Source organism: Helobdella robusta (genome assembly GCF_000326865.2).
Source record: "Helobdella robusta unplaced genomic scaffold HELROscaffold_4, whole genome shotgun sequence".
NCBI classification, from domain to species: domain Eukaryota; kingdom Metazoa; phylum Annelida; class Clitellata; order Rhynchobdellida; family Glossiphoniidae; genus Helobdella; species Helobdella robusta.
This window is the reverse complement of record NW_008704902.1, coordinates 6,457,186-6,482,448: the sequence shown is the minus strand read 5'-3', so window position 1 is coordinate 6,482,448 and position 25,263 is coordinate 6,457,186. Positions and strand designations below refer to the sequence as shown.

At 31.3% G+C, this 25,263-nt stretch overlaps 2 protein-coding genes across 2 annotated transcripts; one reads left to right on the top strand and one right to left on the bottom strand.

Annotated features, from left to right (window-relative positions):
* Positions 1–6,217: 6,217 nt before the first annotated feature.
* Positions 6,218–11,744, top strand: HELRODRAFT_162754 (hypothetical protein; the record flags this gene model as incomplete). The annotated part of the gene is made up of 9 exons (XM_009024861.1): positions 6,218–6,480; positions 7,520–7,616; positions 7,951–8,130; positions 8,252–8,384; positions 9,423–9,515; positions 9,774–9,892; positions 11,052–11,155; positions 11,290–11,439; positions 11,597–11,744. The coding sequence occupies 9 exons, from the start codon at positions 6,218–6,220 to the stop codon at positions 11,742–11,744; spliced, it is 1,287 nt and encodes a 428-aa protein (XP_009023109.1).
* Positions 11,745–16,050: 4,306 nt separating this feature from the next.
* Positions 16,051–24,321, bottom strand: HELRODRAFT_67031 (hypothetical protein; the record flags this gene model as incomplete). Its single annotated transcript, XM_009024269.1, has 11 exons — positions 16,051–16,227; positions 18,222–18,337; positions 19,630–19,732; positions 20,033–20,134; positions 20,673–20,718; positions 21,064–21,213; positions 21,465–21,526; positions 21,788–21,841; positions 22,046–22,211; positions 22,424–22,531; positions 24,266–24,321. Coding segments are annotated over 11 exons (1,140 nt in total), but the record flags the coding sequence as incomplete, so codon positions are not given.
* Between the last annotated feature and the right edge of the window lie 942 nt (positions 24,322–25,263).

Below are 25,263 nucleotides of genomic sequence, written 5' to 3'. Positions count from 1 at the left end.
GAGATCGAGATTGCGGTGGTATGGACATGTGTTGAGAAGGGATGAAAGGGTCGGGATTAGGCGAGCGTTGGAGTTCGAGGTTGAAGGAGTGGTAGGAAGGGGTCGTCCGCGATTGGGATGGAGAGAGCAGGTGGAGAAGGACAGGGTGAAAGCGGGGTTGCGTGATACTGAGGCGAGTGACAGATGTGGATGGAGTCGAGGGGTATTTCGGTTTCATCATAGGTAGCCAAACGGCAACCCCCGATCTCGGGGAAAATGCCGTCTAAACGTGTGTTGTGTTGTTGTATATATATATATATATATATATATATATATATATATATATATATACACACACAAACATATACAAATTAAAATAATTATATAAAAATATATACACATTTTGAAAGTTGTTGCAGAGAAAATGAATCTCTGAAGCTACTAGTATAGCTACATAAAAAAACTATATACAAATTTACAAATTACTACCAACGACAGCATCCTTAATGTGAATGAAGTATTGAATTCCTTGATTTCAAGTTATTAATTTTGATACACTTGAAACCAAACAGAGGGGCACAAAAACGTGCAATTGAAATTCCAATGCAAATTTTTTGAAATATTTCAATTAATATTCAGTCATTCTCCGGACACCTAGATATCTCAAGCTGTTCTCATAGATGCAATGTAGGATGAAGAGCAGTTTAAATTTTAAAATGCAACGCCACAAACAACAACATGAAGAGTGTTATGTGAAAAACAAATGTTGATAAATGATTTATGAATATGATCATTGATAATTAATTAAAAAATTAAATGAATCTATGGAATTAAATCTAAACCTGTTTTAACTTCCTTCGAAGAGTTTCGACATCGTTTGTAGCATCATCTCCTTCTGAGCTCAGCCAAAGATGTTGCGAGTTTTCTGTTGTTGTTATGAGAAATTTATCATCTGTTAGAACGTGCAATCTATATGTTTGATGTAGTGAAATGTTTTAAGCTTTCCACAATTCATAATGAACCTGAACTTTTATAACCATGCAACTTAAAATGTGAACATAACAAATCAGAGAAGCTAATTACAAACTGATGATAACAGTTTGTGACTGATCAGACCACTAAAATCATCCTAGACGTGATACATGCATCTAAAATGATGATATCATCAACCAAGATTGGAAAATTTACAAAAGATTTCACCTCTCAGTCCTTAAATATTATTAATAAAAAAATATAGAGATGAAGATTAATGAACAAAGTGACCATCTCTTGGTGGCAAGTGAAAAGCATTGTTTAGTGGAGTGTATAGGAAACGTTTCAAGTGTTTCCAGTCATTTATTGTAAGTAACGTGTAAACCCATTGTTGACTTTTTTCGTTAAATAAGTTGTGTGAATTACTTTGATATAATTCACTGTGCAGGTATTGTTTGTATAACTCACTGTGTGGTTTCTAGTTGTATAATTCAATTCGTGGTTTCTGCCTGTATAATTTATTGTGTGGCTTTTGTTTTTATAATTTATTGTGTGGTTTTTTTTGTATGAACTTGCTACAGCTTGAAAATTATGTTGAAAAATATGCACATGGCCAATAACATCGCAGCAGTTAAATGAAAAAAATCGTGAAAACAGTAACATCTGAAACCATTCTATTAAAAATAGTTGATTCCAAGAATAAATGGAATCAAACACTTTCCTAATATAAATTTTTCAAACGTTCAACAATTAATATTATGTAGGGAAGTCAAAAAATAGCTGAATAACAAAAAGTTAAATTGACAGACTTACAGAAACGAACAGAAATATTGAAAATTAAGGAAACATTGCCATTAATGAACAGATTAGTAAATTTGAAGTTGATATTTCAGAAATGAGACAGAAAAAACGAACCTGCCCTGTAGATCAGCTCATCCAAATCTTCACTCTCAGCATCAGTTGATTCTCCGGTTTCGAAGCAATCCTCTTCATCGACTATCAGTTGCTTGCACGATGCTGATGTCATCCTGGTTGCTGAAGCAGCACCTGGCTCCTCCCTCTCCATCTTTTCAACTCTACTATTCACCTACCTCTATCTTTCTGTAAGTGAAAAAAAAGTATCAATTATGAATTGCAAGCAATTAATACAAAATTACCTTGAGCTAACTGGCACTTATAAATTAAATTTTAGCAGATCTAGGTATATATATATATATATATATATATATATATATATATATATATATACGTGTGTGTGTGTATTAGTTAAATATAATATACATATATAAATATATGTATATATATATAAATATATATATATATATATATATATGTTTGTGTGTGTGTGTGTATACAGATATAAATAATAAGTATGTGTGATATGCAAATACAGTGATAAGAATGAGTTGAAATCAAAAGAAAAATTTCACCGAAATATTATTTGAGCCACTTGACGCTCTGCCTGAGAAACAATGACAGCAGAAACTGAATAATAATATTGTTCAATGGAGTAATAAAATGAGCCAATAAATGCACTCAGGTGTTGTTCTCACAAATGCTGGCAAATCGAGCTCCACTTCCTACTCAATAAAACATTGTCATTAACACTGTATGCTCTAAACAAGAGCCAGCAAAGAGATTTGTCATATATAAAATGTTATAACATTTCATATATGCAAATGAAATAAAAAATTAAAAGTATCCAAAAATAAACACACACACACACACACACACACACACACACACACACACACACATACGCATAATCCTTGACCATTGTTAAGTTATGAAACAAGATGATTTGCTTAACACACTATATAAGAAATGTTAAAAATAGTTATTTGAAAAAACCAGGAAAAAATCTTGAGTACTTCCTTCTTAATAATATTTATATGTATGTTATATATGCATTATATATTATACATACACAAATATATGTAAGTACTAATAACTTATAATTAATTGCAAATTACTGCAAAAAAATTTAAAAAAAGGACATATTATAAATAAACTTTATTATAATTTATATTTATATATAAATTATAAAGTAAAGATTTTTTAAATTTATTTAATATTAATAAATAAAAAAAATATTATTAAATTATAGTTGTTTTATAATTACATTATATTATATAATTATAATATTGAATATTTAAAATTTATTTTATTATTATTTATCAATATTTTAAAATTAAATATTATTACTATTAATTATAATTATTTATTTATCTATAGAATAGACCTCTATAGTTATAGTCTATATGAAATACAAAATTAGTTAACTTTTAAAATAAATTATTACTTAACAATGTTAATAAAATAAAGCTAGTAAAGTATATTAATCAATTAATTAAGTATAATAATATAAATAATAATAATTAATTACAAATGTTACAAAAAAATAAAAAAAAAAGTTAAAACTCCAGCAGGCAAAAAAAGAAGAAACCAAAGCATTACGAACGGAAAAAAAAGAAATATTAGTAAGGAGTATTTTGAAAAATAAAACCAACCTCTTATTTGATATGAAATCAAATTTAATTTCACAAAGCAAAAACTCTTTCATCGGATTGTCATTTAAAAATAAATAATTCATTCACGCTGTTTGAGACGTGAGTGAAGCAGCAGGTGCTCGTCCGAAGCAGGTAAACAATAAAATCGGCGTATTCAAAATTTTAAATTTAATTATATCTCAACTGATAATTGAGCTGCGAGTGAAAATCATATACATGAATTATAATAAATAAAGCGGAACAAAAGTTACAATTAATTATAACATACTAAAATAAGAAGTTGTAATAAAAAATAGCTTGTTTACTAAACTAAAATAAATGACGTTAAAAGAAAATATTAATAGCTTAAAAAATTAATCATGAGGTACAGACAGATAACGTCGAGATAGTTTTTTTTAGGATTAATAAGTAGTACAAAGTACAGCAACCTTTTAACATTTGTGTTTATCATTTCTGATAATATAATTTATAAAAAATATAATTGAAACAATTGTTATGTAGCTTAATGGGTCAATGCCTCGTAATATATATATATATATATATATATATATATATATATATATATATATATATATATATATATAAATTTATATATATATTTTTATTTATATCGGTATTTTAATTCTGAAAATGATACATTGAACAAAAATGAGCTTTCAAGTTTACGGCCTGTGTCGAACCTTGTGTTTTTGTCTAAGGTTGTTGAACGCATAGTCTTTCAGCAACTTGTCACTCACTTGAACTGTGAACATCAATAATCTTTTATTGGTTTACCAATCTGGTTATTGTCAGTTCCATTCGACTGAGACGGCTTTATTGGATGTTTGTTCCAATTTATATTCCTCCACAGATGCTCACAATGTGTCGTAGCTTGCTCTTTTGGATATGAGCTCTGCCTTTGATACAGATTCTGTTCAGATCTAATTTGACACTTGCTGAAACTGTGTCATATGGTGTTCCACAGGGGTCTGTTCTCGCCACCTTCTGTTTGTGTTGTACACTGCAGATGTTTTCAAAATCATTAACAGATATAATTTAAAACATCACTGTAATTGTAATCAAAAAGTTGTCTCTAGAAAGATATTTTTTGCGTTTTCCACATCTATAATGTAGGTACTGCACATACAACGACACTGACTGCAATATTCAACTTTCCCATATCTCAGAGCTTATAAAAGCAAGAAAAATTAAATTAATATTGTAAGTAATTAGAGACAAAACTGGTCAAAATATAACCATAAAATAATATTTTGATATGACAACGTAAAAAACCCTGCACCAAGGTGCAATCATCAATCTGCAGATGTTTCTCCTTAGATCAAAATTATTTTCTTCGTATCCTATTTGATTTACTTAAATGTGATCATACTTCATCTTATTACAATTTAGCGAATATTAGAAATATTTACCAATTGTATATAATTCAATTTTTACTTTTATTCTTTTAAATTTATAAATTGTTTCACTGTCAATCACTTTTTCAAAGCGCCCAAATTAGAAATCGGAACCGCGTTCCTGATAATCGATTGATTCACTCAAGTGTAAAAATATTTTCAAGGTAACAACAAAATTGCCACAGCGTAGTAAAAACTCCTTTATTCATTGTGCGTCACTTTGTAGTAACTAATGTTTAAATTTTATTTTTTTAGCATCTGAGACGGGAACAAAAACATCACATTTTGGCTTTTTTATTGTATGTAATCGATTGATTTATTTATACATTTCGTATTTAACAACTAAAAGTTGTGGAAAAACATTATATAAAAAGACTGAGCTGACCGCGCTACTGCATGCATTCTCTAATCTCTTTTTGGAAATAAGCGGTTTTAATATTTCAAATTGAAAAGTTTATTACTTCATTTAATACTTCTGAATATATATATATATAATGTTTTATAAAAATTACAGTTTTGAGATGTTGTCTGTGGCGTTTTGGATATCAGTCGGAATTTCTGCACCTAATTATGATTTCCTCTATTAACAATCAATTTTACATATGATAAAAATGTTTTCATGCGGTTACGTAAAAATAATTTTAGACTAGTTATATTAATAGTTTTTGTGGACATAAATTTTATAAGGTTTTTATCTACGTACAATTATTTTCAATTTTAAAACTTTTTGCAAAGAGATAAGGACTGCATGATGAATTTGGTTAACGTCAGATTAATTAAATTTTCATGATGAACTTGGATAATAATTCTATTTTCAACTAATTTAAAAATTTCCATAAAATTCTAGTAAGAAAAATTGAAAAGACAAGTTTTAAATGGATTAAGGCCAACGATTCGGTAGAATTCATGCAATAATGCATGGATATATATATAAATGGATATAATATATATATATATATATATATATATATATCCATGCAATACTGTATATGGTCTTCTTCTAACATATATATATATATATATATATATATATATATATATATATATATATATATATATATGATACGTATATACATATGAGTGTGTGTGTAGTGTGTATATATGTACATTTCGGGTGTGTGTAGTGTGTATATATGTACATTTTAGGTATATATAAACATATTTACCTAAAATGTACAGTACATGTATACACACTACACACTCGTACAAAATGTTTACACATTTGTTTTGGCGCTCCATATGTTGTTTTGTAAATTTTTTTCATAAAGATGCAGAAACGTTTACTTACGTATCATTGGTTGTACTACATAGAAAAGCATGACATAACATTTGACTTCTTTAAATTTTTTTATCTTACTTAGAATGACTTCAGTGTCTACTAGTGAGGTTACTGATGCTAATGAGTTTGCCGATCCAAGCAAGGATTTGAGTCAGATTGAGGATGAGCTGCACATCACAGATTGGCCCTCATCCTGCAGCTTCTCCAACTACATTTGTGGAGAAAATGAAACAAGAAGTTGTTTTAAAAACTTTTACGAAGTCGGTGACGCAATAAAACCAGTTATTGTTTGCGAACATACAACAAGTTTCCAGGGCGAAGACAATTTCTTAAGAGGAATCAAGTGGTAAGTTTTATTTGTGTAATCTGTAATGCATGGACTATTCATTAAAAATTATATATTTATATTTATAATACAATATCTATCAACAATTTGATATTTTATGTGCATTCAATATTATCGTGTAAAATGGTAAATTTGTAAATGTGCTAACCTGTCTGAAGTATTGAAAAAATAATAATAGAAAGATGTAAGACCAAGAATGACGTCACCTTTAATAGGATAATTGATTAAGGATTAGTCAATTATCATGAAGCAACAAAAGAGTGAAAATGAGAGTGTGCAAAAATTGTAATATGTTAATTTAATTAATCATTATGATTAATGCCTAATCAAGTACAATACAGTTAAATTAAAAGTAAAACTATTCAAGTATTTTGGACTTGAAAGTCAACACAGCCTCAGCTTTTTCTTTTGCTTGCAGTATACAATTACTTTAATTCGGGTTCTCATTTCCCATGACATGAGCACTTCAACTCTTGATTAAACATAGGCCATACTGAAAGAGCATTTGTGAGAAAATTTAGTTGAGAAAGTAAAGAATTCATCATCAGCTTTAGAGACAACTGTTGAAAGCTTGAAAGTATAAGTTATCCATCTCGTAATTAGTGTCTCGTTCAATTTATTGAAGAGTATCAAAGATTTGATCTCTTATTGATAGCTGTTCTTTTTTAGTATGTCAGTTAAAAAAGACGATTTTGTCATGAATATTAAGTAGGGAGGGATTTGCCTAGATTTAAATTGTATTATATGTTAGGAGAAAACCTCATCCACTGATTGTGTTATATTATAATACAACCACATGAAGATCAAAAATGAAATGACTTGATTTCTAATTTATATCTTGCTTTTCAACTGCCATATTTTGGTAGTTCTGCTTTGAAACAACAAATGTTGGGATTCAATTATGAAAAATTTGTAAACTCTGTATCTATATTACAAACTTACAAACTGGTTCAGCTATATCTATTTTATTTGTTTTGTATAATATGTTTTATATAATGTTGAACTTTTTTTTATCATTAAATTTTATTTCACCATACAGGTCTCCATGTGGCAACCAATTATTAACTTGCTCGAATGACAAACGTTTAAGAGTCTTCAACTATTTTCATGATTGCAACAAGCCAGACGAAGCATTAGTAAGATTTCAGTTTGTTAACAAGTGAATAAGTCAGACTGTATTGTTTCTATTAAATAAACCATCCTCATAGCATCATTTTATGGAAAAGTTGGGGAATTTTAGTTCCACACTCATATAATAGCATTAAAAAAAAGCAGAAATAAATTTGCATTTATAAACCTTGAATTTCTTCCTTTGCATAATTAAGTGTTCTTATAAATTGGTTATTACGTCGTAAATAAGTTGGCACTTTTTATTTGATATGTGAAAGTACTACCTAAGTACGTAAATAGCTATTACATCCAACATTAACTATAAAATTATTTTTGATCATTGTTACTTGTATGATGCAGAAACTGCAGAGTGAAACACGTGAGGGGGATTTGATATTTGATTTTGCCTGGTACCCCTGCATGAACACACCAGACCCTGCGACGTGTTGCTATGCGTCAACATGCAGAGACAATCCAATTCATCTCTGGGACTCCATGTCTGGTGAATTAAGAGCCACCTACAGAGCATTCAACCAAATGGTAGACACAAACTACATAATGATTTTTCATTTTCAGTTTTTCATTGTTATTCCCTTATTATGGTCAATGTTTGCTCCTGTTTCATTTGTAAAATTGTTTTAGATTGGATTGTTTGTGACAGGATGAACTTGTGGCAGCATGCAGTCTGTCGTTTGATTGGAATGGTGCAAAAATTTTCTGCGGCTTCGAACGAATCGTCAGAGTGTTTGATGTCAGTCGACCTGGACGGGATTTTGAAACTAGGCCCACTTGTTGTAGGTACATTTATTTTTTCACGTTGATTCTCAGTAAAGTTGCAAGCTTTTATACCTCTTAAAATTTTTATGGTGAAAAATATTTTTCATAAAAAATTATTATGAATTTATTTTGATTTTTCTCTAACATTATTATTAATTTATTATAATTCTTCCATCTTAATTTATGTGAAACAAATTTTTAAATCAGTACCTATGCTGTTGCCTTTCTCCATGCTAGATAAAGTTTTTGTTTTTTTAATGGTCCCAGTTTTTACCTACTCATCATTTTTTCATTCTGCTCAGTTATGTCGACTGTTCATTACTTTTGCTAACAGCTGCATTACTTTTAAGCATGGCGTCAGAGGTTTTTGCTGAAATATCAGCCGAAATTTTTTGAGAGGCAGTGGTTGGATATTTTTCATATGACTTCGAAAACTGTTAAGAAGTGGAAAACAAAGTTCAAATTTTTTGAAATGTTTTCAATGTGTTTTTTAAGTCATTTTAACCTTTTTTTTAAAAGATAAACAAGTGTACAAGATGCAATCATCTTTAATACTGGTAATTTTAACAAGTTAGAGAAAAATAAAATTTAAAACCGTGCTCATATATGTAAAATAATTATAACATTAATTTTTTCTGCTCACAAGAAAATTGTTAAATTTTTTTTGTAAATTTATTAATAAATTTAAATATATATTGGTTGGTCCTACTTTGAAACCCCAAAGACCAAAAGTGACCAAAAAATTCTCCTTTTAGAAGTTTTTTTATTTATTTTTAGTAAGTGTAATAGAAGTTTTTTATTTATTTTTAGTAAGTGTCATTTAATTATTTGACTTGATTCTTTTCTTTTTTGTTGTGCACGTCTTCACACAATTCATAACTGCAAGCACAGAATATAAACAAAGCGATTTACCTCCACTTCTCCTCCAGAATTACTAGCTATACAACTAACTTTCAATAACTACTAGATATGTAACTAACTTTCAATGACTAACCATAGACAAAATCTATGAGACATTAATGTTTGATATTTTAATGTTTGATATTTTGTGTCAGTCGAAAAAGAAGGACAGACTGGCCTGATATCTTGCTTTGCATTCAATCCTTCCATTGCACACATGTATGCTTGTGGGTCATATTCAAAATCTGGTAGGTTGGAGTGTACAATTTTTTAAAACTTGTCATATCTTGTATTTTTCAGTTTTAATATTTAAAGCAATATTTTTTACATCATTTATATTTTTTTTACAACATTTTTATGTTTGTAGGGCTGCGAGTTTAAATAAATTAACATTTGGTTTTTGTTTTCTGCAACTAGAGTAGATTTTAGATCGTAAATTGATTAGATTACTAATTTTGAATACAGAATATTTTTTTATACACTCATCTTGTGAATCATTGTTTTAGTATCAGTGTATGACGATAGCACTGGCGAAATGTTGTACCTCTTGTTGGGCCATCAAGGTGGACTGACGCATCTGAAATTTTCTCAGGATGGAAGCAAACTTTTCTCTGGGGGCAGAAAAGTTAGGAGTTTTGTCACTCAATTCAATTTAATTGCTTCATTTGGCAAAATGTAATCTAATTATTATAAGATTGAAAAGTCTATTTTATTTCGAATTATACTCACAGAAAATGAATATCATATGATTGTCTTTTTTTAAACGAAGCAAATAGGCCTTTCAAATGACAAGTTGTATTCTAATGCTGGTATTATTTATGAACTATGAGGCTACCATTTAGGGATGTTTCGTATCTGACAAAGCGAAAACAATTATTCCACGTCTTTGTGGACCTAGAAAAAGCTTTTAACAGAGTGCCAGGTGAGGCAATCGGATGAAGTCCACTTAGGTAGTATGTACCCGAATATCTTGTTCGACTGGTTATGGCAACATACGCACATGCCAGGACTTTAGTTAGTACAACAGCTGGTAATACAGATGAATTTGACATTAACGTTGGCATACACCAGGGCTCAATACTTAGTCCCCTGCTATTCACCACGGTGATGGAAAACATAACTAAATCAATACAATCAGATGACATCTGGAATGTAATGAATGCAGATGATATCGTCCTGACGCCAGCGTTGGAGCAGGATGTGACCAGAATGTTTGGGGTGTGGAATGTCAAACTCGCCTTTCATGGTCTCAGGGTAAATCTTAATAAAACAAAAGAGATGATCACTGGTGAATCTGCTGTTCGATCTGCAGAGCTGGAGTTGGAGGCAATTCAATAAAATGCATACGATGTCATCAATGGTGTCACAAACTCTGCTCAAAAATTACTGGTTCGCTAACGAAGGTGGTCGCGCGATAACACATTAGAAACTACAGGGATAGAAACTTTTTCATCGTTCCAATACCTGGGAGACGTACGTTCGTGCACATATACTCTTGGGTACAAACAATACAGGAAGACCTGAAGGCACTAAATGATCAAGAGGCTTGGAGACCGAAATTGATGTCAGGAATGCAAAGTCCAACCCGAAGCGGAAAAGAACTATAAACAAGGATTATAAAAAAAATCTGATGTATTCAAAAATTGAATTTATTCATTACATAACTGTTAACCTTTAAGTAAAATAGCCAAATGAACTTTTTTTGAGTTGTCACTTAATTGTTGATTTATAATATAATTGAGTAACGCGTTTCATATTTTACAAAAAATAATTGCGTATGACAGGATCCCGAAATTTTATGTTGGGACGTTAGAAAACCCGGTAAAATTTTGATGACGATGAAGAGAAAAGTCTTCACCAATCAAAGGATGTATTTTGATACTGACTGGTAAGTTTATGACTATTAAGTGACTATTAAGTGAAGCTCATAATTATTGCACTCGACTTCATTCAACTACTTGTTCTTACTGACTTCGACTTTTTTTAAGTTCAAATCTTCAATTCTAAATTTCAATACTACAGCAAAGACAGGACGCTGATAACAGGAAATCATGATGGGAAAGTTTCCATATGGGATTTAAATGAGGCGAACACACTTCCAACTGATGTTGAACCGATTCTGCCCCTCGTCAGGCAATTTGATGCACACGAAGACAATGTGAACAGCATAAGGTATACCCGTATTCTTCACGTTGTAAAAATTACTTTCAAGACATGTAATACTAATGTAGCGAAAAAATGTTTTATTAAAAGCCGTTTTGGGGTTTGGAATTTTAGAATAGAACATAGATGAAACTGTTAATCAGGGATGATTTTTTGTAAATGACAGTTGTCACCCAGTCCATCAAGTAGTAGCCACTGGCTCAGGACAGAGACATTTCAACGTCACTCTGGAATCATCTGATGAAGAGGAAGATGACAGAATGAAATGCGATAATTCTCTACGCCTGTGGACTTTACAAGAAGTTGCATCCTGACTATTATGTGATTTTTATATTATGATGTGTTCGTAAATGTATAATTTTTGTAAAATATAACATAACAATCGCCACATAATTCCAACATTTTTCTATTCAGAATAAAAACCAAATTAAAATTACAAATTTAATAATTGAAAAAAATTAATCTAGTTAGTGAATTTTAGATTTTAAAAGAAGTACAAGTTTGAGATTAAAATTTATTTCATTCAAGTAGGCGGTCGAATACGTTGCGTTAAAATTTTCAAACGATCGGTTAACACACACACACATTATTATATATATATATATATAATTACACCCACTCTACATTCAAAAATTTACCGGTCAGATATTAAAATATCCAAACTTGATCTACAACAAAAGGTGTACACACTGACATACAATTTTTAATTTACATATAGAAATAGTTTTTATATTTTTACATGTGAACAAATTTTAATTAAAAAAAAAACATTTTATTAGCTGTTAACAAATATTTGATTTTCAGTTTGCTAGTTTTACGATGCGCAGAAATAAACGAACGAACGAGTTTGATATCACAGAACGACGAATTAAGAGTAAACGTATCATGAACGCTACCAGTTATAAATTAAATTTAAAAATTTTGATGTATCATCAATAAAATAAAATCATTTAAAATAAAATAAATATGAAATTCTCGCAAAATTAAGGCACAAAAACTGAAATCATATGATGAGAGAGATTGATTTATGTTGAGCCGATGTGTTGATGTACCTGGGCCATTCGAAATTACACGCTCATTCTGCCTACTTGTTAGAAAATTTAAAAAGAAATGGTGAAGCACATGGAAATTTTACAAACTAAAAAATTCTACAGGTAACAAAATGTTGATATCATGTAGGTGACGAGGACAAAAACTTTTGCCGCTCATTCTGTTGTAATTGCAGATAAACTTTGAATTTATTGATTACGACCTTAGGCATGTCTTCATGTTTGGTCCTAGAAATTCTCACAATCTGAAGAATTAAAACGACGGTCGGCCAAGTCAAGAATGGTTACATTTCATGGCATAAATAAATTTTCAGGCGTTTGAACTATTTTTTTCGATTTAATGAAGGTTTATTGTTGAAAAAGAGCGACAAAATGTGATGCAAGCACGCTCATGCATTCAAGTCGTCATTATTTACTAATTAATGGAAACAATCATCAGAAGTGACACTCCAGGATTCCAATGAAGACATTCTATGAACCATTGTTTGTTTGTTTGTTTGTTTGTTAGGCTGCTTCCTGTTCATAAGTTTATTTGGCTAACGTAGATAATCTCATGGAATAGATGGGCTTTTACCTTTCTTACTGAAACCAATGGGGAAGTATAAGCCATTTCTGTTAACACAATAATTATGATTAACATCGTATTTTGGAGCGTTGTAGGGTGAGTGAGATGTTGAGGCTGGCGAGAGTAAGGTGAAGTTTTTATTTTCTTCATCTTTTTTGAACAGGAACGTTATTTGGGGCGGTGGTGAATTTTCGTTGATGCATGTTGTCGGGCCAGCAATGCTGACGTCGGTGGGATTGTCTTTGATTTTATCATTTATAAAGTCTTCCTGTATTTTCCGGCTGGTCATAGTCGGCAAATAAAACGTTGATTTCGATTGAGAATTTAAGTTGTTGTTAGTTTCGTTGATCCTGTGTGCGACGGCGGTCGAATAAATTGAAGACCTGTCATCTTGAACTTGATTGACCTCATCATCGAAATCTTGAAGTTGTGGTGGTGATGATGGAAGTGGTGGTGGCTGAGATGACTCGACGTGGTTGATGACATTCAATGGAGTCGTTAGTTTAATTAAAAGTGGAGGTGTTGAGCTCTCGTGATCGTCTTTACAGTTATTTTCATCAATTGTTTTGAAAATAATCGAACTGGACTTGAAAGTGTTGACGTCATCATTCTTCACTGGAATGTCTGAATTGATTTGAAGTGGTGAAACATCGGTGAAATCATCATCTTCGTTACTTTTACTTGATATCAAACCGGGCAGTAGCTTGCTGTGTGATGATTTTTGTGATTCAGTGGATGAGTTGGATGACCTTTTTTTGAAAGCCTCCCTCCTAGCCAATGAACTTACTCGACTCATCAAATATGTGGAAGGTGTTGTTGGAATGTTAAAGTTCTTATTTACATTTCTGCTGTTGACGTAGATGCTATTTGAAGGAGTAGTGGCATCATCAGAGCTTGTGGCAACGTGAATGAGTTTATCCTTGAGCGTTTTTGATTGAATGAGAGGAAGTGTTATTGTTGTTGTTGGGATTGTTCTAGATGATGTTGTCGTTGTGGAAAACTTTTTCAGAGCAGTCGGCAACACTGTCGTTGATGTCGTCCATTTCGGGAGTGTTGTTATTAGGTGAGCATTCCGAAAGAGATTGGGGTTCTGGGTTGAATGCTTGTTTTTAACATTCGTGTTGCCGTTCCTGGTTTCGAGAACATTTTTAACGTTGATAATATTTTGAATACTATTACTGATACCATTTTCAAAGTTAACCTTAGTCTTGATTATATTATTGTTCGTGTTTTCCTTCTTTGAGCTGTTCTTTAAATCATCTAACCTCTTGGATATGCGAGGCAGATTGGAGGGGATATCTGAAACATTCATCTGGTGATATCTCTTCTTCCACTGATCTGTCGACTCCATCAATTTCATCCTTCGAATGTTTATCAGTTCTTGACATTTGGCATTGTAGTCCTTGTTCTCTTCACTGCGTTTGGTGAATTTCTTAACGTTTTGATTGTTAATTGTTGTTTGTAATTGTTTTAATGAACATGTTATCTCCGGCTGTTGCTGCTTGTTCTGAGAGTTTTCAAACTTTTTCACAAGTTGTTGTACTTTGACTTTGTGATTCATGGCGGAGAGTCTTTTAGATGGTAAGGTGTTTGTAGCGTTGGTGTTGGTAGGTGTCCACTCAAACTTGTCCACTGCAGCATCATGATGCTTGTTGTTGCCGGCCCGGTCATCCTCACTATCACCAGATCCATTGAGAACGGTGCAGGCGCGATTGGGCGGAACGTCATATACGTGAGGACTGTCTAGTTGAGTGAGTGATGGCGATCTCACCAGCTCACTGCTCTGTGATGACTGCCTGCTCGTCGCTTGGCACGACCTCAAAGAGTGTTTCTGAAAAGAGATTCACCAAATGATATTTTAAAAATGCCGATACACTAAGTACATAAATTAATATATTAACCAGCGAAGGGTACAACACGACCACGTATAAAAAAGCAGAATTATGATCCGGGTTGAAAAGATAATAATAACACGAAAAGAGGTAATAATATTTAAAAACGAAATAAAAACAAGGGAATACGAACATCACTGGCGAGGATGTTGAGGGCATCGAATGTGAAGGTCAGGTCATCTCTACTGTCCGGCAGCATCTTAAAATTGTTGAACACATTTCAATTCCGTTGTTACCAAACATTGTCGACGTGCAGATATTTTTAATAAGGAAGCACCGTTAAGAAATATCAACAATCAGGGTACCAACGTTGCTGTATGTGCTGATGCCATCTACATCGGCAACACTTCTCGTCTCCATGTCTTTAGCTTTTTTGCTTGGTGTGGCCTGTTTGGACTCGGAAGATGAAAGCTGAACTGACGAGTTGGATAATGTACTGTAGGACGATGCCACGAACTGGTGTTTGCTATATGTATTTGCAGGAGGTTTCGTAAAAATTTCATATGATATTTTGTGAAACAAATAATTGAATCAGTTAGAAATAACATGAAAGATATGTACTTGTCGTTGGATGAGGACTGAATTGATTTGTTTCCAGATGATTTAGTTTTCGAAAGTTGGGGAGGTGAATGTGGAAGTTTTGATTTCGTTTGATTAGTTGATTTTCCTATGCTGCATGAGTCTAAATCCATTGGAAACTAGTTTTAATTAAAAAGAAAGTAATGCAAAGAACTGAAACTTCATTAATGAATGGCTTTTTTAAGTTTAATGAAATTCATCATCCACTTTGTGAAAACAAATAACATGCATAAAATAATCACCTTTATTATTTTTATTAAGCTTTCAAACGCTTTGTTCCTCTGCTTCAAAAAATTAACATTCATATTCTAATGATTCATATAAAAGAAATGCAAAATCAATTAATCAAAATCATCAATTAGACAAGATGAATTAACGGCATAACAACATCTAATTAATCGTTATTACTATTCAGCACTATCATTATACAGTCGTAATAGGAAATTTGTAATATTTAGGAAAGAATTAGTAACTTATATTAAGAATAATTATTAATAAATTTTAAATTTCAAACTGATTCAATGTTGTTAATGTGCTAATGATAAATTTGTGAATGGATAATGTGGATGGTGTGAACGCAGTGCATACATACCTTACGCTTCACACGTTTGCTATCGTACGTGGATATTTCTGCTTCAAAAGCATCATTGTAGCCCTTCTTGGCTTTTATCAAGTTCAATCTTTCCTCGATGAACTGCTGAAATATCTGCGACTGCAAACGATAATTTATTTGTTCTATCATTAGCCTGCTGAAATATGAATCGGAAGAAATGTCACACAAATCTTATTTATTATGAATTTAATAGCTGCTTTGATAATTTTCCTGCGAATCAAATTTTTATTTATATATTCACCACATTCGAAGTTTTATCTTAGCTCGTCTTTTAGTTGGCCTTCCCATATCTTCTCAATATTAATTCTGGTCTGAATATATGAAGGATCACCTTGTTTTTTTTTTACAAAAACTTTAAATCTTTAATGTCACCATTTCATAATATGAAATTTTGTATTAAAACTAAAAAATGCCCAGATATAAAAACAAATGATCAAAAATACTAAACAAGCGAACTGCTTCAATAGTAACTAGTTACATTGTGTGGCAAAATGCCCAAAATCATATTACTCTTTGAACAAGTATTACTCAGGAGAAAAAATTAATTATAAATAGAATCAACAGTGAGTAATGGAGAATGTATTGCACAACAAATTCTACAAAACAAGTGAATTAATGACTGGAACAATAATTACTAACATTATCAGTCATATTTATTATTACGAATTTCATAAATTATTTAAATTATTTTGTAATAGTTAGCTTAATCGTTTTTATCTGAGCAAGATGGTTGATTAAACAATCAAATATCGTGCGCTGATTAGGTGCCATCCAATGTATAGAACTTTAAACAACATAAACTTAAAACAATCCACAAAAAACATTTAACAAATCTGGTTTAATTCTTTCTCCAGGATAATAATAACAATAACAACACAATAACATTAAAAGTTTGTAACTATATTTCAACCCAACTAAAAGTTAAAAAAAATTCAAGACAGTGTACTTAATTGTCAACTATTTCAAAAAACATACTTCGAAATAAATTTCTACTTGGCATAACGACAACAAGTGCTAAATAGGTGACTTCATCGCTTAATTGAGTGATTGACTAACGCTACAATTGAAATTGTTGTAAGGGTGATGCAATTATGAAGCAGACAACTTCTACAACAGCTGATCAGATGATGATTATACACATTAGCTTCATGGTAACCAAACATCATGGTACGCGCACATTTAAACGTTAATAATAAATCACCAAGTAGCAAACAAATTTTGATGACTTTGTTAGCGTCTTTAAGAAGATTTGGTATTAATATAATTTGCTCACTGAACAGGTTCATCCGGGTAGCCGACCCCCGGCCAACCCAGCCGTCCATCCTTTCGAGGTTAGTAAATGGGTGGACGACGTAAGTTGTCGCATGATGGCCGGCTAGGTGGCTCAGTGGTTCAAATGCTCGCTAAGTCAAACATCTCAAAGGCTGTCATACACTCAGCGTATATGATGCGGTGCTTGCGCGTGCACATAAATCCATGTGTACCTCGTGTGAAAAGGATAAACAGCCTTTGTGGCGAAGATGGCTGCTTCAAATCAATGGTTGAAGATATGGAGAACATAATAAAATATAGATAGATAATATATCTGTAACATTGTAAGTGGCTCTGCGTATGTCAGAGCTGCAATAATAAAGATTAAAAAAATATCTTATAATCAATCAATCGTCATTTAAACGTCCGCAGCCTGTGTCACCAGCTCATTCTGTCCAAGGCATCTGCTTCATCCAGTTCAGCAGTTTTTAAGTCGCTTTTAATGGTTGTTAGCCATGTTGTCTTCAGACGCCGCTTCCAAACAACAACAACATCGACATTCATAATAATAATAGAATTATAATAGTTTTTAATGCTGTATTCTCGCTCCGTTTTACATGACCGAACAAGCGCAGCCGAATTTTTTTGCAAAGCTTCCCTTATTGAGTCAAGCCCGCCACGAAACAATATCTCAGCAGATATCTTATAATTAAATTAATATAATTAATGCGTTTAATTAATATCTTATAAGCTGCTAAAATGTGCCGAAAGCCGTTTTTCCAGAAAAACATGCACCCGTATAAAAATAAAATTTGATGTTAATACAAGTAAGATGTGCCAACCTGCAGCACCACCTGCAGAAAATTCTTCATGTGTTTGGGTCGACTTTGTAGGAACAAGCCACTATCGAATACAATCTCTTTGTCTTCGTTCATTTTAAATGCTGTTCTGTAGCCTCCTTTGTGAGTGAAACATAATTATTATTACTATTATTAGTATTACGTTGTGGTTTCTTAAAATTATTTTCCAAAGCGCATTTAATTAGACAAAGCATGTACATTAATAAATTAAAAAATTATTGGCATGATATTCAAAATTCGCGACAAATTGACACCGTATACCATGATACTACTTTACTACTCATTCTTCTATCCTTACTTCATATATGGCAACGTTTTCTCTGGATCTACTCCAAATATTTAATTGATAAACTTCTAGTACTAGAAAAACCTTATCACGCGTTTGTTTTTACATAATAAGTATACACACTGAACACTTCTCTAAACAAAAGATTCTAAGCATCTATATATAAAGTCATCCATTATGATAATTATCAATATTTAAACCCCTATGAACTAGAGAGCGGAATGTCACGTTTAAGAAGTAGGACTGTTACAAACGATCGAAATTGGTCTATATATATTTATGGAATGAAACCGTATGTAATGAAGCCAGAGCTGTGTCTATAGGTTCTTTTATAGTTTTTGTGAAAAAAAAGATTGATCAGTTTCAGTATTGTATGATTTAACATATTATAATTGGTTTAGTCAATATTTTTATTTGAATCTTCATTAAATTAAATTCATTTGATTTTGGTTCAAACTTTTTGTTTATTGCTTATTTGGTTGTTAAGGTTTTAGCTCATCGTTCTATAATTGATCGCATTGATTGTAAGAAAAAAAACCCTTAGATAACCAAAGGTTTGTTGGTGTCATCTGCAAATGAAGATAAGCTATATGAACTATATTTAAAAAACCATAGTACAGTAAATAAGCAATCTTATAATAAATATAATAATATGTTCATCACAATAAAGCATTACTGGCTTCAAACGTGAAGACACCACTCATGGCGGTTGCTGCCGATACCTCTGAAGAATACATCAGGAAGAATCGAAAAATAATAAATAATGCGCGTCAAATAAAGACAAATTTAAAAATTTGGTTACAAATTAAAGATAAAAAAATAAAGATTAAAAAATAAAGACAAATTTAAAAATTTGGTTACAAATAACCAATCAACTTTTTAAAAATATTTGTTGAATTGAAACAAAAAATGTTCGCGTTATAAAAAATTCAAAACAGAACAACATAACGATAACTAAAAAACTACATTCATTTCTTATAAATAAATCAAAACCATTATTAAACTTTTCAAATAAACTTTTTATAAATATCAGTACAAATGCTCGTTTTCAGAATTGACACAACATTATCTACTACGGATTGCAGAAAACGAAAGTTAACTAACCAAAGATGATAACGAGAACTTTAAGAAAGGCCCGAGGAATGATTTCACCGTCCAAGTTTTTCATCTTCGTCTTCACGTTCAAGTACTTCTTCAATTTAGCAAGCTTTGCATGAAAGAATAAATTGAAGTACTTCAAATCACTTAATGTTCCATTTGATAATCTAAAATTTGTCATTCAGCCAAATGACTTGAAAGAAAATAATGAGCATCAAGCCACACCAATAGGCAGGTGAACATCAGTAACAACATTAACAACACATCAACAACAACAAAAATAATATAGGCATCAACAACATTAATAATGACAACATCTACAAATGCATTAGCAACATCAATAATAACATCAGTAACAACAATAGCATTAGCAACAACATCAATATAAACAACAACAAAACAAACGAACCACATCGGGTGGGAAGTGGTCAAGGTCATTGAACTCTGACAGAATATCGTTAGCATCTGCGTCCAGAACCAACGCATCACTCAAATCATCCTTGTTGATTCGCTGACGTGACAATAAACAAATATCAATATACAAACGTGAATTTGCATAATTCAATCTGATGTGTATGCACCATGTAAAAACTATTCAAAGCTTCAATTTATTTTTCAATGTACAACACACACACACACACACACACACACACACACACACACACACACACACACACACACACACACACACACACACACACACACATATATATATATATATATATATATATATATATATATATATATATATATATATATATGGTATACATTAAATAAAGGAAATGAAAAAATATATATATATAATATCATCTGCCATTTTGTCACTTTAGCTAATAAACTACAAATACTCTACCAGACGGTAGGCACATAAAACTGTTTTCTATCTTGTCAAGCCCTACTAAACTGTTTTAATTTCACTTAACTTCAACTTCATTACCGTCAGATCTACAGACATATTTCATGACAAGTTTCATCAAACATGGAAATGACTTTTTTCGTTAACGTTTATACAAACACAAGGACCCACGAAATGCAAACGTTGTACTAACATTCCAGAGGGAAGTGTGGATCCCAATGAGGAAAGGCATGGGAGCACTGGACAAAAAACAAACAACTCAATTGTATCAGTTCAATTGTGTAAAAAAGTAACATCTTTAATTCAGTAGCAAAATAATTCGCTCTTTTAACATTATGTAAAATTTAGTTTTTATTATGCAATTCAATATTTGATTTAATTTAATTAATTTGAAGTATTAATTAAATTCTTTTTTTTTTCTAAATAATGAATATAAGCTAACTCATTGTGGTAATATCATACACCATTCGTAAACTTTAAAAACGAAAAAGTAACGAAAATAGCTGACAAGAAAGTGGACCATCAACTGCGAATGAACAAAAAAAAAACAAAGAACAGAAAGCGGTAAATGTGAATGATGAAACCTGCAGAAGTCGAGAAGATGTGGAGGCAGTATGGGGATGAAGATATGTTGCCAGTGGAAAGGGAACAAGAGATGGGCTGCTGTGTGGATGCATGCTGTCAGCTTGCTCAACTTGTGGCTCGTTACGATGATCCGCCTCTCCAGCAACATGCTGCAATCAATTGACACATGGATTCAAATAACAATAATTATATTGAAAAAGAAATAATGCTGTGATTGATAAAACGTTGGAATCAAGAATAAAACTAGATTTAAAAATTTCTTGTTGATTAAATTTGGCCCATAAATTTTTACTGTCTACACTCTGCATCTGGCATCTGCTCAATAAAATTTTTAAAAAGTTTTAGCGAAACTTTATAGCTTTAACATTCAAAACGAAAAGAAAAAAATAGATGAACAAACCTTGCAAATATTTGCATCATATTTTTTGAGTCAACCGCGCAATAATATTCAGTGAGGTTTCTCTGCAAATGAATTTCACATCAAATAATTTCAAAGTTGTTATCAAACTGACATTGGCAAAACACTGAACGTGCAACAAATTAATTTGAAAAAAATTTCTAACAATAGTTTGTGATTCATAAAATTTGTTTGAATATAAAAAAACAAATGAGAAGTAATAAAAGATGAACAAAAGTTCAAAATGAAAGTTATCAAATTTTTAATTCCACAAACATGCCCTCCAAACAGGAAACCATTCAGACAACACCAAACATTGAACATACTGATTGTGGAATGGACATGAGCTTTGTAGCATCTGGAACTTGAAATACAAAAACCTTAAAAAAATTCAAAAGTTTATAAATTTATCAAAAATATTTTCACATAAAAATCTACAGACAAAAGAAAAAATTGTGAATTCGTAGAAATTATTAACGGCAATACATTTTAAGATAAAAAAGACAGCTGTGTTTTCGTGATAGCAGTGATCAAGCCAAATAATTAGGTAAGTAACGAAATAATCAAAAAACTCTTGGTAGTACAGATGATGAAGTGAGTTCTCTGTTTGATGCGGGTTCAGTGCTGTTCAGGTAGTTTATGCGCAGTAAGGAATCAATCCATTTGTTTATGTACGACACTTGGTGGCTGTTCATGAGATCAGAGAATTGATTGAGCAGTCTATAGAATATCTCAAACCATGGATGGCAACTGTTTCAAAATATAATGTTCATTTAAATAGACTCTATCAATATCAGGAGGAAACCAACAGATACTTTTAATGACATTCGCACAGCTTTAAATTTTCAATGCACTAACAAAGAACAATCTGCTTAATAGATTACACAAAATAAGGAACAAATAATAAACAGAAGTATTCAAAACTAAAAATTTTTAAAGATGAAAAGAAGAAGAGGAGCAACCTAACAACACAGTGACAGAGCTTGGAGCCTTCAGACAATCTGCAGAAGCCAAACTTGAACTTGCCATCAATGTCAGTCAGCACAAATGTGAAGTGGTCAACTATGGGACTATGAAAAGTATTTTTGTGTTTCAACAATCATGAATATGTAATGAAATTAAATGTGAAAATTATCCAGAAGATATTGACTTAAAGTTTATTAAGAAAGTTTAAACAAATAACTTTCAGGACATGATCAAATCAAACAAGCATAAGAAAAGAAAAAATTTGTTGATTCAACAGTTTTAGCCTTAGAGACATGCATATTCAAAAGAAGATCATGAATATATGATTATTGACATTTTCTATCCATCCAACTTTCAACTATTTGTCAACAATCTTTTTGGCGCCACATCACCTTGGGTATTATGTAGTGCAGGTCTCTCCATACATGATAAACATGTCATGTTTTATATTCAATTCTATTCTAAATTTCCCACATTCAATTATACTTTAGAAGGCTATAACCTTAGTATTTCCTCTGTAAGAGCTCCATTTTTCAACAAGTACAAGCTTTTCCTCTTCTATATCTTCGTCATACAGAACATATAACCTTATAATCCTTCTCTGCAAACATTTTTGTATATCTTAATAAGTTGCACTCCTTACTGTGATCCAATTCTCATTCACTATCCCATATTTTCAGTTTCATACATTGTCTCTAATGCTAATCCAATCACGTGTTTATATATATACATGTAGAGCATTACGTAGTGTAGCTCAAACAATTTCATATGAAATTAGAATAACACTTATCCTATTAGCCGCATTAATAGTATCTATATCTATACATATCTCTATAATATCAAATTACTTATATACAACAATCATGATAACAATATCACAAACTCTATTTCACTGATGCTGGTAAAGGTTACCGAAAAAAGCTTTTATTATTATTATAATAATTATTATTATTATGATAAATTTATATAAAGCGCCAATTAAAAAAGTTCTCATAAGCGCTATCAGTAAGTTCACAAACAAAGACAAAAATAGCTGAGATAGACATGGAAAAACAAAATGAATATCACATTGAAGATATGTCTTTACAATATTCTTAAAAGTGTCAACAGTTAATCGCATTGAAAATAAATATGTCTTCAAGTTCTTCCTGAAAATGTCAATGGTTAATCCCGGCATTCGCAATGATCCAGAAAGGGCATTCCAGACCCTTGGGCCAAACACACCAATGTTTCTTGCCCCTGTACATAACAGAGCATTATTAACCATCGTCAGATTTGAATAATCACTTCTCAAGCTGATGCTTTCAGAAACCGCAGATCTCTTTTTAAGTTCATCCAACAAATATACAGGCAGTTGTTCATTCATGACCTTGAACATCAGAACACATATTTTGAAGATTATTTGCTTTTTAACATACAACCAATGGAGATCCCTCAATGTCTGAGTCACATGGTCAAACTTTGACCCTCCAACAATAAACTTTTATGTAAATGTATATATGAAAAATGCAGTCATATCACTCAGCAAACAATTCGTACCATTTATATATACATATACATATATATATATATATATATATATATATATATACGTCCTACCTCAAGGAACTGGGTCTCTGGCACTAAACGAAGATTGATTGTATATATATATATATATATATATATATATATATATATATATATAAATGGTACGAATTGTTATATATATATATATATATATATATAAAAGAAAATGTATACGTATACACTCATAGAGATAATATGTGAAAATGCATTAAATTATAAAAATACCATCAAAGTGTAATATAATAAAAATGAAATAAAGGCAAGAAACACACCTTTTAAAGGATGGATCAAATGGAAAAACAAATTTTTTTATTGATTTCAAGAGTTCCTACAAGTTTAAATTTTATTTTATTTTATTATTTAATGAAATAAATTATTGTTCATTCATTAAAGGTTAGTTGTGAAATAAAACAATTAAAAAAATTTCTGTAAATAAAGGTAAAGAGAAACGTTAAAAAATAATGAAATGAATGACTTTTTACATTTTTTAGAGATATCAGCCAAAAACACACACAGCGCATATAAAAATATGCATAAAATAACACATCACACACATGGCAAGTAATGGGTGGGAATCTATCTGTATTTCAACCCAGCCGGCCACTAAACAGCAATGCTAGGAACTTTAGCCTTGGCAGCATAAGCCACTCAAGTTTCGGACCTCATTGAAATCAGCATCTTTCTTTAAACAAACTCACAAATAAAATATATCCAAATGTATCAATTCTAGTTAAAAACTACAAATAGAAATTGTAATAAATTAAGAAAATTTTGAAAGCAAGCTAAGTTCTCAATCAAGAAATATATGATGGTGACAAAGGAATTTGCCAAAGAGCCAACAATCCACATTTGAATTTGTCTAAATAATTTAAACAATACATATGTAGGGTATAGACGGAATAATAATAACAAAGACAAGCTGGAACAATCTTTCAATCATAACTAAGTAGATAATTAGCATAGATGCCAGCCACAGTAAGTAATTAACATGTAGAGTTAGAGTTAACATGTAGAAAACCTGGTCAATAATTAATTATACCAAAGGGTTAACTGTTGCATTGAGTGAATAATTAAAGGTGAAAAGTTAATTGAAATCCTCACAATAAAGCTAACCACCTCATCAGCATTAGCAGGATACATAAAACTGAAGGAGCCCTCTATGGAAGCTGAATATAATGAAGATGTTGAAACTCTATCTTCGTTGTTGGGACTATCTTCTTCCTTCCTTTCAACTTCAACAATCACTTCAAACAATTTCTCATCTGTCCTG